Source organism: Mus musculus, chromosome 1 (genome assembly GCF_000001635.26).
Source record: "Mus musculus strain C57BL/6J chromosome 1, GRCm38.p6 C57BL/6J".
Lineage (NCBI taxonomy): Eukaryota > Metazoa > Chordata > Mammalia > Rodentia > Muridae > Mus > Mus musculus.
In genome coordinates, this window is record NC_000067.6 from 155,227,815 (window position 1) to 155,240,992 (window position 13,178).

General features: G+C 52.8%; 1 protein-coding gene across 11 annotated transcripts in view; it reads right to left on the reverse strand.

Moving 5' to 3' along the window:
• BC034090 (cDNA sequence BC034090) overlaps window positions 1-13,178 on the reverse strand; it is a 33,169-nt gene that overhangs the window by 15,344 nt on the left and 4,647 nt on the right. For 7 of the 11 annotated variants that reach the window (XR_003954294.1, XR_387502.4, XR_878643.3 and 4 more), the window contains exons 3-4: window positions 12,922-12,985; window positions 4,632-4,775 (exon numbers count right to left, since the gene is read on the reverse strand). Coding sequence is in view for 6 of the 11 variants with exons in the window: in XM_006530031.4 (XP_006530094.1) it covers window positions 4,632-4,775; window positions 12,922-12,985 (208 nt within the window). In the remaining 5 variants the exon portion in view is untranslated. The other 4 variants (XM_006530035.3, XM_006530033.2, XM_030252447.1 and 1 more) reach the window with 4 other exon arrangements.

Consider the following 13,178-nt stretch of genomic DNA (forward strand, 5'->3'; position numbering starts at 1 on the left):
CACAAATGCCATCTCAGGACCCAACAGCCAGGTAACAGACCCACGGCCCACATTTCTTCCTTTTCCTGCTGGAGTTTTCCCCACTGACTGACCCACGGACTAAGTCTTTGGGACTGACTTATGTCACTATCCCCATGTGGTGGCCTCTTATCCTGTTTCCCTCCTGACTTGGTCCCTCATGGAGTACAGCTGACATCACAACACCCACCAGCAGGCCATAGTGACAGCATCTGGGGTAAACAATCAAGGCCCTCACTGCTTCCAGCTCTGGCTCCATCCTTTGTAATGTCAAAGGCCACAAATCACGTGCCTGACGGGACATTTAAATATGTGCCACACTCAAACCTGTCACTTTGAGCATGTGTCCTCCTTGTTTAATAAGCTCCCCTTCGCTTCACAAAGGCTGATCCTAAAAACCCTTTTCTACACAGTACGTCTGGAGCGTGGCTGAGCCTGGGCGGAGATCTCTGAGAAGTTCTCAGATTGCGACGACTACAGGCACCATCTCCAATGGCTGGTAACACAATATCCACTTAGTAGGCCCTGGCACCTAGATACTTGCTCAAACATATTCTGGATGTTACTGCAGAGGGCTTTTTTGTTGTTGTTGACAAAATTAACATTTAACCTGACCGATTCTGAGAAAAGTAGAGTACCTTCTGTCATGTGGTAGGCCTCATCCATCTAGCAGTTGAAGGCCTGAGGTTGGAAAACCAAGGCTGACCTCTGACCTCCCTGGAGAAATAAGGGATTCTGCCTGCAAGCTGACTTTGAACTGCTTGGCCTGTCCTGCAGGTTTGGGATTTTCCAGAATTCTACAAGTCTGAGAGCCAACTCTTAAAGTGAGCCTCTTTATATACAGGCACACCCCAGTGGTTGTGCTTCTCTGGAGAACTCAGAATAAATACCCCTTGATGGTGTGTCCCAGCTCTGAAGACCTGCACCACCCACGTATGTCTGTCCCAGAGGCAGATGTCAGTGTTGGAAGGAAATACTGAACAACTGCAAACACATCCATCTCATCAGGCAGAACACAGAGGTGGGACAGGCTGGGCAGCCAGGTCTATACAACACAAGCACGGCTCACTGGAGATCCTGCATCCAGCTCAGAACCACCCCTCCTTCCTCCTGGGAGCCAGGGACAATGCCCTGCTTTGCTAGAGGGAAGTGGGCTGTAAGTTCTAGTAAAGAAAAAAAAATCTGTTCTCAGGGCAATACAGTAATCGTCTGTGTTCTGTGAGCTCCAGCTGTAGCCTGTTTATACACAGATGCTGAACTGAGCCACTTCAGAATTCATTTCAAAGAGAGAAATATTATTTTTATTTTGAAAGGAAAAACAAAAGCTGGGTGTGGCGATACATATCCCCAATCTTAGCATTCAAGAGGCCGAGGCAGGAGGATTCTGAGTTGAAGGAAATCTAGGCTACAGAGTGAGATTCCCATCTCAGAAACAAGACAGTGACAGACAGGGTGATGTACACCTTGATTCCAGCACTTGGGAGGCAGAGACAGATGTAAATGTCTGTAAATGCAAGACCACCCTTGTCTCCAAAGTGAGTTCCAGGCCAGCTAGGACCACACAGTGAGCTCCTGTCTCAAGAACAAAACAAAATCCCACAAAACCTACTTCATCATCATAATGAGAATAAAATAAAGATCTAATCATGGAAGTCTCCAGTGCAATTACTCAGACTCCCAGGCCCCAGGCAGCCCCACAGACACAGGCACACAACAGCAGGGAGAGGCCTCGGGAGACATGCACTCGAGGCAGTGAAGCCAAAAGCAAAGTCCAGGGCTGCTTTGCCTCTCAAGGAGAAGCCCCTGGAGAACTGGATTCTAGCTGAGCTCAGCCTCCGCTGAAGTGGCCTTTGGGAGGAGCATCCCTTCCCACAGCTCCATGACAGGGCTGTCCTAGACACACAGTTGATCTGCTGTTTGCAGGCTCTGCAGCCACACACAGCCTCTGGTCACACAGGATACTCTCTCAGGATTCAGAATACCGACCTGAGTCTGCCTTTTCCCCAAGTGGCGACAGCTTACACTTCCAGGAGCTGCTCGATTTCTATTTGAATTGGCTTCTGGACACCACATCTGTTTCCAGCTCTCCCTCCTGGGACAGGCCAGGATCCAGGCTCTCCCGGCTGCCTCTGGGTAGACCTAGGCTAATGAGAGCCTTCTGCAGATTGCCCGGCCTGCCCCTCCTCCCTCATCTTTTGCCAAGCTGTTCTTTGGAAGGAGTGATAAGGAGGGGCTGGGGCAGGACCTCCTGCTTCTAGCTGAGGCCTGGGGCCTGCGCGCGGCATCACCACCAAGTTAGCTCTGCCTGCCCTCCAGGGTGAGCTGATGGAGCGTAACCTTTCGGAGCAGCTGCAGCAAGCCATCTGGTGCAGATTTTTCAGTTCTACCCTCTGAGGATTCACCAGCGCTGCCAAGTCATAGTAATTCTTTTCTGGACACAGCAGCTGCTGAAGTAGGTCACCTTGCATTTTTATAGCATTTTTATGGCCAAGAAAGAGGGAGCCTACTTCACAATAGCTACTGGGGTGTTAAGACAAGCTGGAATGAGCTAGAGAAGGAAGGGCCCAAGAGGACAAAGCACACTGACGTCTGCTCTGCAGAGTCTTGCCTATGCGTGCCTCACCTCTCCATCACCCCAGTGTAATTCCATAGAAAACTGGGCAGGAGGGCCTTGGTGGCTAAGACATCTCTCTGGATATATGGAAAACAAGAAGGATACCTCGAAGAAGCCGCCATTCCAGTGAGCCCTCTATAGTTAGAGGTTGACAAGGCACACTCGTAGAAAAGAAAGAATAACCTGAAAGGTGCATTTACTAGGATTTGAGGTCTCTTGTGCCCCTCTCTTAAGGGTCACAGTGACACTGAATAGAGTGGCCTCTGCTTGCAATGGAGTCGTGGCAGTGGTTCTGTGAATGTCCCGAGCCTTTAGTGAGCCAGTCCAGCACCCCCCATCAAAGAGCACATGACTCGGTTTTACTAAGAGTCCTCATTACATCATAGTGATAAAGAAGACAAGCAGATCCAATATGCCCTCCATACCTGTGAAGCCACAAGCCTTGCCATTTGCAGAGGTGGGCCTGCTTGGGCCTGGTACAATGTGGCATGGCATGGCCTGACAGCTCAGAGCATGAGTAGCGGCTGCATTTGTGTAGGGAAGAATGCCACGAGTGAGTAGCTCTTTAAGATGTACCATAAAAAAGAACAACACTGGGGACAGGCATGTGGCTTGGGCAGTCACAGACTGCTGTGTTAGTCCAAGAATCCCGAGGCTCTTCTCGTTAGTCTCTTCACTCATCTAGATGTGCTTACCCTTGCAGCTCCAGCAGGATGAAGTCACCACAGAACCCGTTCTGGCCTCAGCGCTATTGATCCTGTATCCAGCGGTTCAATGAATCTCTCTCCTCTAAAGCCTGACCCTGAACCCGGGTATCACCCTTTGGCTAGGGACCCAGGAGCTCTCTGATACAAGTCAGAACTCTGGTCTCTCAAAGCTCGAATCAGGTGCTGGGGACCTGGAGCTGGCAATCCATGTGCCCACAGTACTTAGTCTACCCAGTGCATCAGCTCATATAGCTGCATACCCCAGAAGATGGTCACTAATGATCCAGAGACCTCCCCAAGGCACACACTAGCCACCGGCAGGGACAGATTTCAACATGGGTAGTGCTTGTCTGCTAAGCTGGTGAGCCAGCTTGGGTCTGGTTTGTGGGCATCTCTGGGAAATCACTATGCCTGTTTTCTGGAACCTTCCATGAGGACCACAGTCACAGTCTTTCTCATCTGTCAGATTTCACTGCACACAGCCAGAAGGGCACTGCAGAAAGGTAGTTGCTGCCATGCTATCTAGTTACCTATCTGTTTGACCACCTGTTTATCCATCTCAGTAGTCCCACCAGTGCAGGAGCTTAGGAGCTGTTCAGTAGGTCTGGAGTTCCTCCCTGGCCGGCTCTATGAAGCTCTCTAGCCTTCATGCTTTCTTCACCTCATAGATGTCTCTCTTACCAAACTGACTGGGGTTTGGAGTGACGGTGCTCCCTCTCACAGCTCCCTCCCCGAATCTGTCCAGTGAACATTTACAGCTCCCGTAAGCCCCATCTGGGGAGCCACCTCCTCTTGAGAGCCTCACCTGTCCCTTCCAGGTGGAGTGACACATTGCCAGCTCTGCACGCATGCTGTCCTCTCCTCCACTATAACCCACAGAAGTGATTAGGTGTCTGACTGACTCTCTCCCCGGAGACTGCGATCTCTGTGCCCCAGAGAGCACAGATCACATATTTTATTTATCTTTATATCTCAACATATGGCACTCTTCTGGGTAATGCTGTGCTGACTAAATGACCACAGCAAATGCTCAATGCAGAAAATTGTGCATGCACGAGCACGAGCACACACACACACACACACACACACACGCGCGCGCGCGCGCACGCACACACACACACGCACACGCACATGCACACACACACACACACACGCACACGCACACACACACACGCACACGCACACGCACACACACACTGAAGAACAGAGGCATTTTGGCCATATTTCAGCTATTTGTGCTACTGATGTTTCCCTGCCACAAGCCCTCCCAGGCCAGCCTACTCCCCACTCACCGGCAGCCCTGAGCAATGGTGGGCACGATATCATGGCTGGCTCGGAGCGGTTGGGTCTTGGCCTTCATGCGAGCACGCCGAAGCAGATTCTTGGCTTCCTCATGCCTGGCACTCAGTGTAGGCTCCAGCTTGGGAACAAAGGTCCTGCAGGGGAGCACAGGCCGGGATGGACAGTGGGGGATTAAAAGCAAACAACACAGCTTAGACGGCTTTAATGGTATCAGGCTGCAGCTCTGCCAGGGAAAGCCTTCTACGGTCAGCCTTTCTCCTCTAACTCATACACAGGCTCCCTTCTCCCCCACTGTCTTCTCGCCCCACCCCACACACCCCCGAGGCCTGGGAAACACCCTGAGCTCAGACAGGAGAAAACTTAACCTTGGACATCTGCTAGGGGGGGGGAGGGAGGCGCTGGAAAACCCGCATGAGAGTCTAACTTTTCTGTTTTTCCTCCCTGGGCAGAAGCAGGAGCTTTGAGGAAGAAGGAAAGAGAAGGTCCTGAGGTGATGCATCTGGGCCTGTGCCCAGACAGATGGTCTTCCCACGCATGGCCTCCCTGACTCCTTCTGTCTCGCAGCACCTACACAGGCACCCACTAGAGCCCTCACGGTGCTGTCTCCTGGTCCCATCTCAGACACAGGGCCAAGTCACTGCCCGTTACAGTCCTTTGGGGGATAATGTCTTATAAATCCTGGTGTTTTCTTGTCATAGTCTCAATCCAGAGTCAATTCAGGCCTCATAGAGTCAGGGTGGAGAGAAATTAAACTGGACTCAAACCAAGCCAGCATATGGCTTGACTTTCATCATAATAAGGGTCTTCTGGTGCCGAACTACTAACCAGATGCATTGCCTCCCTGGTCAGTCCACAGCTGTAGAAATAACAGGCACCTCGTTCCAAACCTGTATCCCGGACAGTGACACCTGGCTTATGGAAGTAAGGACAGCCCACACTTCCCCATGACAAGATGGCTTTCTCTGCAGCGTTCGCTCTTCACAGCCAGGCTGGACGAGGGCAGGTGTCCCCTGCGCTTGACAGATGAGGGTGTCTGGGTTGGAGAGGAATGTGGACACATTGCTCAAGGTCGAACATCAATAGAGAGCTGTGCAGTGATGCAGACAACAGCCAACCCCATCGCTCCCCAGCCCGTTCCACATCCTCTTCCTCTGTGAGTGCCAGTATGGGCAAGGATGTCTATGGCTGAGGTCAGACAGGCTTTGATGTAACTCCAGCATCCACACTGTCACATATGGCTGACTCTGCTCATAGGGAGACTCCCCAGAAAGAGAACTTACATCTCGCACCTGGCGTACCCCCAAATCCCTCCTCATGCCACACCCTGATCTCAGGAAGGTGCTAGGGACTCTCAGGACAGGAGTGGACACAGGACAAGGGCTTCTTGGGACATCCTTGAACTGGCTCTGTGCAGATGACGGTTTTTTGTTTTCTTCTTGTCGTGTGTTTTGAACGCTGCTTTGGGCCAGAGGAGAAAGGCTGCTAGCATAAAAGCGCCATCTGTGCCCTGAGCTCTGGCAGGGCTTCGGAAGGAAAGCTTCACCACAGTGATGCAAGCGTACTTCTCCAGGCCCGCTGCCCCACGAGGCCTCCATTGGCAGGAAAGGCTCCCCTGACATGGCTTCCAAAGCAGGCAGCTCCCCAAACCACAGCTGAGAGCAGCTGTGCTCCCGAGGGCTCCAGTTCCAACAGCAGAGATAATGAGGTTACCATGCACAGAGGTGCCCCTGCAGCGGTGGGCCTCTGGCTTCCAGCCGACAAGCTCACAGTCTCTTCCAGTGACAGCTGGGCTTCTGCGACTGTCGGAGGGCATTTGTCACAAGGCCTGGTGGGCAGGCAGGAGGGCCCCTCGGCAGCTGGCCAGATGTTGCTGCTGCCGCCAAGATCAGCTTTGCCCCCAGGTTTCTGAGCCATTTCTAGCTTCACTCTTTCCTTTTTGGAACAGCTGTCCACATCCCTCCCCCTCCATCAACCGCCCTGCTTTAGTCTGGCAGACAAAGCTAGTTTCTCCACTGATTAGAAAGGCAGGCTTTCTGGCTGCCTGGAGGCATCTATGCAGCAGCTTGCCAAGCGGAGGGGGGGTGGGGGTGGGGTGGAGTGGCAGCCACCTTCACAGACTGCAGCCAAGGTCAGCAAAGCAAGGACACATCATGGTGCACCCTGGAGGTGGTTCTCTCTCTCTCTCTCTCTCTCAGAGATCACAGGCTTCCTTTGTCCTCAGGATGCAGGTGGTGTGAGGGTCAGAGGCAAGGGCCTGGACACCCCCATGGACCTCTAGCTTCTTCCCAGTAAGTAGTTCTTTGGGTGGCCATTCCACAAGAGCCAGTCCTGTGGTCCAAATAGCCCCTAGGTGGGAGCCCCAGGACCCCCACCCCACCATAGCCTGCCTGGCCAAAGACCCAGACTCACAGGGTAGCCTCACTCACAGACTCTCTCTCTCTCTCTCTCTCTCTCTCTCTCTCTCTCTCTCTCTCTCTCTCTCTCTCTCTCTCTCTCTCTCTGTGTGTGTGTGTGTGTGTGTGTGTGTGTGTGTGTGTGTGTAGCAAGCCGGCACAGCACTGTGGGATGCCAGATCTGTTCCTGCTATCGCTCACCTCCTAACACCACACCAGAGGTTGCCCACCACTCCATAAAGATAGCTTCGAACTCTCCCAACTGAGGAAGGAAGGCCCTAATCTGACCCTGGACTAAAGAGAGAGGGGCACCAGAGCCCCAGAGCCAACCTTTCTTAGCATGAACTAAAACCCACAATCCAGTTCTTCCAATTCCTTTGGAAATGTCCTGGCAAAGCCAGGCAGTGCAAAGGCAGGCATGGGTAATACCACCTACAAGCAAGCAGCATTTATCAGCATCCTAAAGCCTGGTTTCGGTAGCCACTGGGGAGGGGTGTGGGAATAAGGCAGCCACATACTTTTCCTCCAGGCTAGCAGTTTCCCACCTGTAAGCATGAGCTTTTAGGAGAGAGAGGGCTCACACTGCTACCCTGTGAGTCTGGGTCTTTGGCCAGGCAGGCTATGGTGGGGTGGGGGTCCTGGGGCTCCCACCTAGGGGCTATTTGGACCACAGGACTGGCTCTTGTGGAATGGCCACCCAAAGAACTACTTACTGGGAAGAAGCTAGAGGTCCATGGGGGTGTCCAGGCCCTTGCCTCTGACCCTCACACCACCTGCATCCTGAGGACAAAGGAAGCCTGTGATCTCTGTCTGCCCTGTGCTCTAGGCCAAGTTTTTGGAGTAGGGACAAGTTTAGCAGTGACTTTAGCACCCCTCCAGTGAGGCAGGTTAGGAGAGCCCTTTCTCACAGCCAGGGAAACCAAGGGGGTGGGGAGAGAGAGAGGGAGAGAGAGAGAAAGAGAGAGAGAGAAGCTTCTCTGTAGCCATCATAATCCTGGATTACAATGATAAACTCCAGCAAGTCTGGAGTTAACCCCTTCATCTCAGGAGCACAAATCAAGGAATAAGGACTGGAGACAGCAGACCTGGCAATCTCCAGGATGCAGCCAGGGAAGGGAGAGTATGCAGCAGGCAGAGGGCTCTAAAGCCTTTGCTTGGCGTTCATTTGTTTATATTAAAGCTTTGACAGTCGAGGACAGAGATCGTTACTATTGCTGTCTGAGGGAGGGAGGAAGGAGAGTGGTTTGTGAAGGTGCACCGTTCTTGAGTCCATAGGACACCCACAGAATGAAACCTAACGAAATGGGTTACAGTGGGCTTCAAGGAATCCCCACTCCTGGACCATCCCTTCCCAGAAGTATCACCCAGTGAGTGCCTTCAGGGCTAAGCCTCAGTTTCCTCATAGGCTCATAGGGCTCAGCTGTTAAGAGAAACTGTCCCTCCAAACACAGTAAGATTCCACAAACTGTTATTAGTCCTAGTGTTACCCCCGCCCCTTCTCTCTCCCTCTTACTTCGGGACTGCAAGTGCACAGCTTTCTTTGTCTCTGTATCTACATGGTGCAGGATAAGGGCAATGGTGGGAGGGGGGGTAAGGTCACCTGCCAACGAGGCTACACTGCTGCTGGCAAAGAGAAGGCCTGTTTAGAAGTGACGTCAGTGTGCAGCTTGAGAGGGCCTACAGGGTTTGTTCCAGACTTTCAAAAGCCTCTGATGAGCTCTGTGGAAAAGGTGACTTCCACTGCACAGGGGACAGGAGGCTGCTGATGGGGAGCAGAGGAAGGCCAATGCCCTTCTCTCCACAGAGAGGGCAGACCAGCTCTGTCCATGTTCCCGAAGAATGATAACACATTCCCCACTGAGGCCCAGAACATGGCCAGGTCAGCATGGCATGGGCTCAGTACGGGCACACAGACAGCTGGTGTGGCAGATGTCTGAGACACTCCCAGAAGGGACTTTTCTGGAGGTCAGCTTAGCTCCCTCCCACCTTGAAGATGTTAACTTCAGTGAGCTCCTCCCAGCTCAGGGCTGAGGCACGAAAGGATTCGGTGTGTGGAGTGGCTGTGGGTGTGGTGACAAGCGCAGCAAGGGACCAAGCACCGGAGCCTTCCAAAGCACTGGCTTTGTGTGGGATCAACCCAGGGAGCAGAGTCCTGGACGCCACGGAAACGGTGAAGCATTTACAGCATTTAGAGGCTTGATGCACGGCTTGGCTGTTTTGTCCTTTTTCCTTTGAGCATCTTGGGACTGCAAGTGCAGAGCTTTCTTTGTCTCTGTATCTGCACAGTACAAGATAAGGGCGATGGTGGGAGGGGGGATAAGCCAGCAACATGGGGTACAACCTCTCCAGTGACATCTTGCCCTGGGCACTCCTCGTTGACCGCTGTGACCCCAAAATGCCCAATGACTCATCCTCTAGGCTAGGGAACCAAATCCCTGTCACTCTAGGCTCAAAAGATACAAAAAATGGCCAGTGGCTGGCTCAAGATGGCCTCTTTCTGGGCTCCTCGAAGCTGCTTGGCCCACAGGACTCACACCAGTCAATTTCCAGCAGATAAGATCATCCTTTTGTGTAGGAGGAGGCAGCGGGAACAGGAAGGAGACTGTTGAATGCCTCTGCATCCAAATGAGATCTCAGTTCCAGGCTCTCCCCGGGCAGCTCCCCTCCACGGATCACCACACACCCCACCTCAGATGAAGCATTGCTGCAGCCTCCCTCACCCATCTGGAATGTTCCTTCTGTTTCCACCCAGACCCTTGCAAGCCCTCACAGGCTCCAGCTGTCGGAGAGCCCTCAGTCAGCTCTTTCCTGCCTGCCTTAGCCAGACACGCTATGAGCACCTGTTCTAAAAAGGCACAGCTCCTGCCTCCAGGAACTCAAGGAGAAAGACGCCCGTAATGGCATTGGTGGCAGTGGTGGCCGGCGGGGCCGGCGGGCAGAGCCATGAGAACAAAGCAGGTGATTCCATTTGAAAGCACAGACACACAAGCTGACTCATGCGTCTCTCACTTCCCACAGCAGAGAACAGATCGATCTGCAGGACATAGAAGGCCCCAGATCCCCAGCCCGAGGGGTTGCTTATCCAAGGGATGACCTGTGGAGGTATGAAAAGGGTAGCTCAAGGCAGTGTCCCATAGCAGTCAGAGCATAAGCCTGGGACCCGAGTGCAAGTCCTGACTCCAAGACTTGGCCTCCCCTAGAGTGCTCTCTGTCCTCGAAGCAAGAACAATGGCTGAGACCTGTCCACAAAGTGAGATGTACAAACAGCACTTACACAGCACCCGGCACACAGGCAGGGGATGGAAATGGCAGATGCCAGCCTGCTCTTCCAACAGGCCACTAGTGTCTTAGCCAATGCGTGCTAGAGAACAACCCTTGGGGTAAGGGGACAAAGGTCTCCTGCAGGATCTGAGGTCCTGAGTCTTTAGGTGGCTCACCTCAAGGCTACCTTGTAACAGGCTGGCCCAGACACTGCAGACTCAAGCACTGGGCTCTGTGATCAACGTGAACTTGCCTGGTCACCTTAAAGAACAGTAACAAAGAGCACGTGGGTTAGCCTGGCTGTCACGGCTCTGTGATTTTAATGTGAGTTATTCAGATTCTAAATCTGACTGAACAGGAAACAGAACCTTTTGCTCTTCAAGCCCTGAGAGAGCTTACAGTACTCAAAGAATGAGGCATGGCAGGTACTGATGGGTGGCCACTGAGACCATCAGCTACAAGAGCAGAGCACTCCTCTGCCTCGGGTCCTCCATCCCTTAGTACAGGCTCTCAGCCCAGGACCCGAGTGCTCAGTGGCACTCCTAGGGCATGAGCCAAGGGAAGCCAAGACTCTGTAGCTGTAGCATCAGTAAGCCCATCTCACTCAGAGGGCAGCCCTGCATTGTATCTACACATCACAGCAGGGCTGGAGTTTTCCTTGAACCAGTTGTGTTCCCTGGCCCTTCAGCCTAAGTGTCTACCTAGCAAGGACTTGACCTTCATGCCTGTGGCTCTATATGCCAGGCACTCTAGGGGGATACTTTATTATTCTTTGAACATAATCTTAATATTGGTCCTTCCTTCTCTATATCTCCCCTCAGACACATACACTGATTCATCATATGTACACACACACACACACACACACACACACACAAATATATCTGTGAAACATACAATATACATGTATACATGCCACATCCAAGATCTGTCTGTCTGTTTCTTTTCCAGACAAGGTTTCACTGTGTACCCCAGGCAGCCATGACACATGTGCCCCATTGCCGCAGCCTCCCACTTGGGTCACATCGGACCCTCATGCTTGAATTCTGACGTAGAACCCAAGGCTACAGATGGCCTGTCAGGTTAAACTGTCAGGAGTCTAGTCCTGAGAGTTCTGAATAGCCTCACAGGCATGGGTGGGAGTCTCTCCCTATCCCCGATTGAGCGGCTCCTTTAAGAGAACCAGGTTTTGTTGCTCATTATCTCAGAGCAGGCCAGGGGCTTGCCTTCTTTCTACAAGGACTCTGAGCAAAACCCCAGCAGCTGTGCTTCCCTGTGAAGGCACTGGAGTAGGCTGGGGGCTGAGGCTGGGAGAGCGAGGCAGCTGCGGGGGTGGGGGGGGGCTGTCTCCACAGCACCCAGGAGCCTTTGCAAGGCTCTCTCAGGGGGCTGCAGGTAGAGAGAACACAGAAGGAGCAGAATACCACTGAGCACCACAGAGGTGGGATCAGATGAGGATGCGGTCAGAAGCTGAAGACAGCAGCCAGGAAGGCAGAAGAAGAGACAAGCCAGGCATCTATCTTTCCAAGCTGAGCACAACCCTGATTCTGGGCACCCTCATTTTGCTAAAGCAGGCTGTTTCCCAAATCTTGTATGGTGAACTCTAACCCCCAGTGGGATGGGATCAGAACATGGGGATAAACTGCCACCCTGATAAAAGGACCACCAGGAAATGTTTTTGTCCCTTTCTACGCTGTGAGGACACAGTAAGAATGTGCCATCTATGAGGAAGCAGGCCCTCACCAGACACTGGATCTTCTGTCTTCTCGCTCTTGGATTCCCAGCCTCCTGTACCGCAAAAATGGCGTTTCTGCAGTTTATACGTCATTTTGAGTCATTGTAAGATGTGTTCTGTTGCAGAGGTCTTACCCGTGCTTTGGGAAGGGTGGGTCAATCTTAGTGAGATACACAGGGAGAAGGGACAAAGCTGACTACTGTGGGCAGACATCAGACCTTCCCAGACTGATGTCATGCGCAGCTGTGGAAAAGGGCACCACTCCCAGACCCAAGGCCTCTCTCAGCCTCATGTGCCAACATCCCAGCCAAGGCTTAAGGCTGCCAAAGGCAAAGGCCAGCTTCTGAGTGAGCCCCCATGTGGCCCCCACCACATCTCAGATCCCACTCGTCCAGACTTAGGACACTGCTCACCTCGCCCACCACACTCAGAACAGAAGTGAAGGGGCTAGAAAACAGTCTGTGGGTCCCACTGAGAGGCTGGAAGGCAAATCCTTGGCCCTGAGCCCTGCACACGCCTCTGATTAGGAAAAGAACAGGTGGAGTTAAAGTGCTGGGTTCCTGTACCATCCCTGAGGAGTTTCACACCCAAGCCCATTAGCTTCACAATACCCCTATGGTAGAAGAGGTAGAAGCCTAGGCAGAGAAAATGGCCTCCAGGACACTGAGCAGGTAATTGGAAGGTTTGCTGCAGACCTCTGCCACCCAGTGGTTTGGCCCAGGTGACAGGTAGCCAGCAGCTGGTACCTTCTACAGGGCCTCGAGAATGATGGTTGGCAGTGGCCACTATCTCCTGGTGAAGGCTTGCCTCTGTCTCTTCTGGCCTTATCAAGGTTTCCTACTGCTCTGGTGTATAGAAAATGGAGGGATGGTGGTAAGGAAGAACCCTTACCTGCTCTGACCTGAGTCCTGCTGGGGGGTGCCCGAGTCCCAGTCCACGTCTCCCGCTGGTCGCTCTAGGGCCCAGAGCAGAAGCAGAGATCAGGGCAGAGCCACCAACTGGTGAGCACAGAGGAGATGCTCTACCCCCTCTGTGGGCCGAATGCCTACATTCCCCAGATCCACACACGAAAATCTAATCTGCAGTGTGATGGGATTAGAAAGCTCTGGTCTGAGAAGTGGAGTCACAGGCTGTCAGACTGTGAGTGA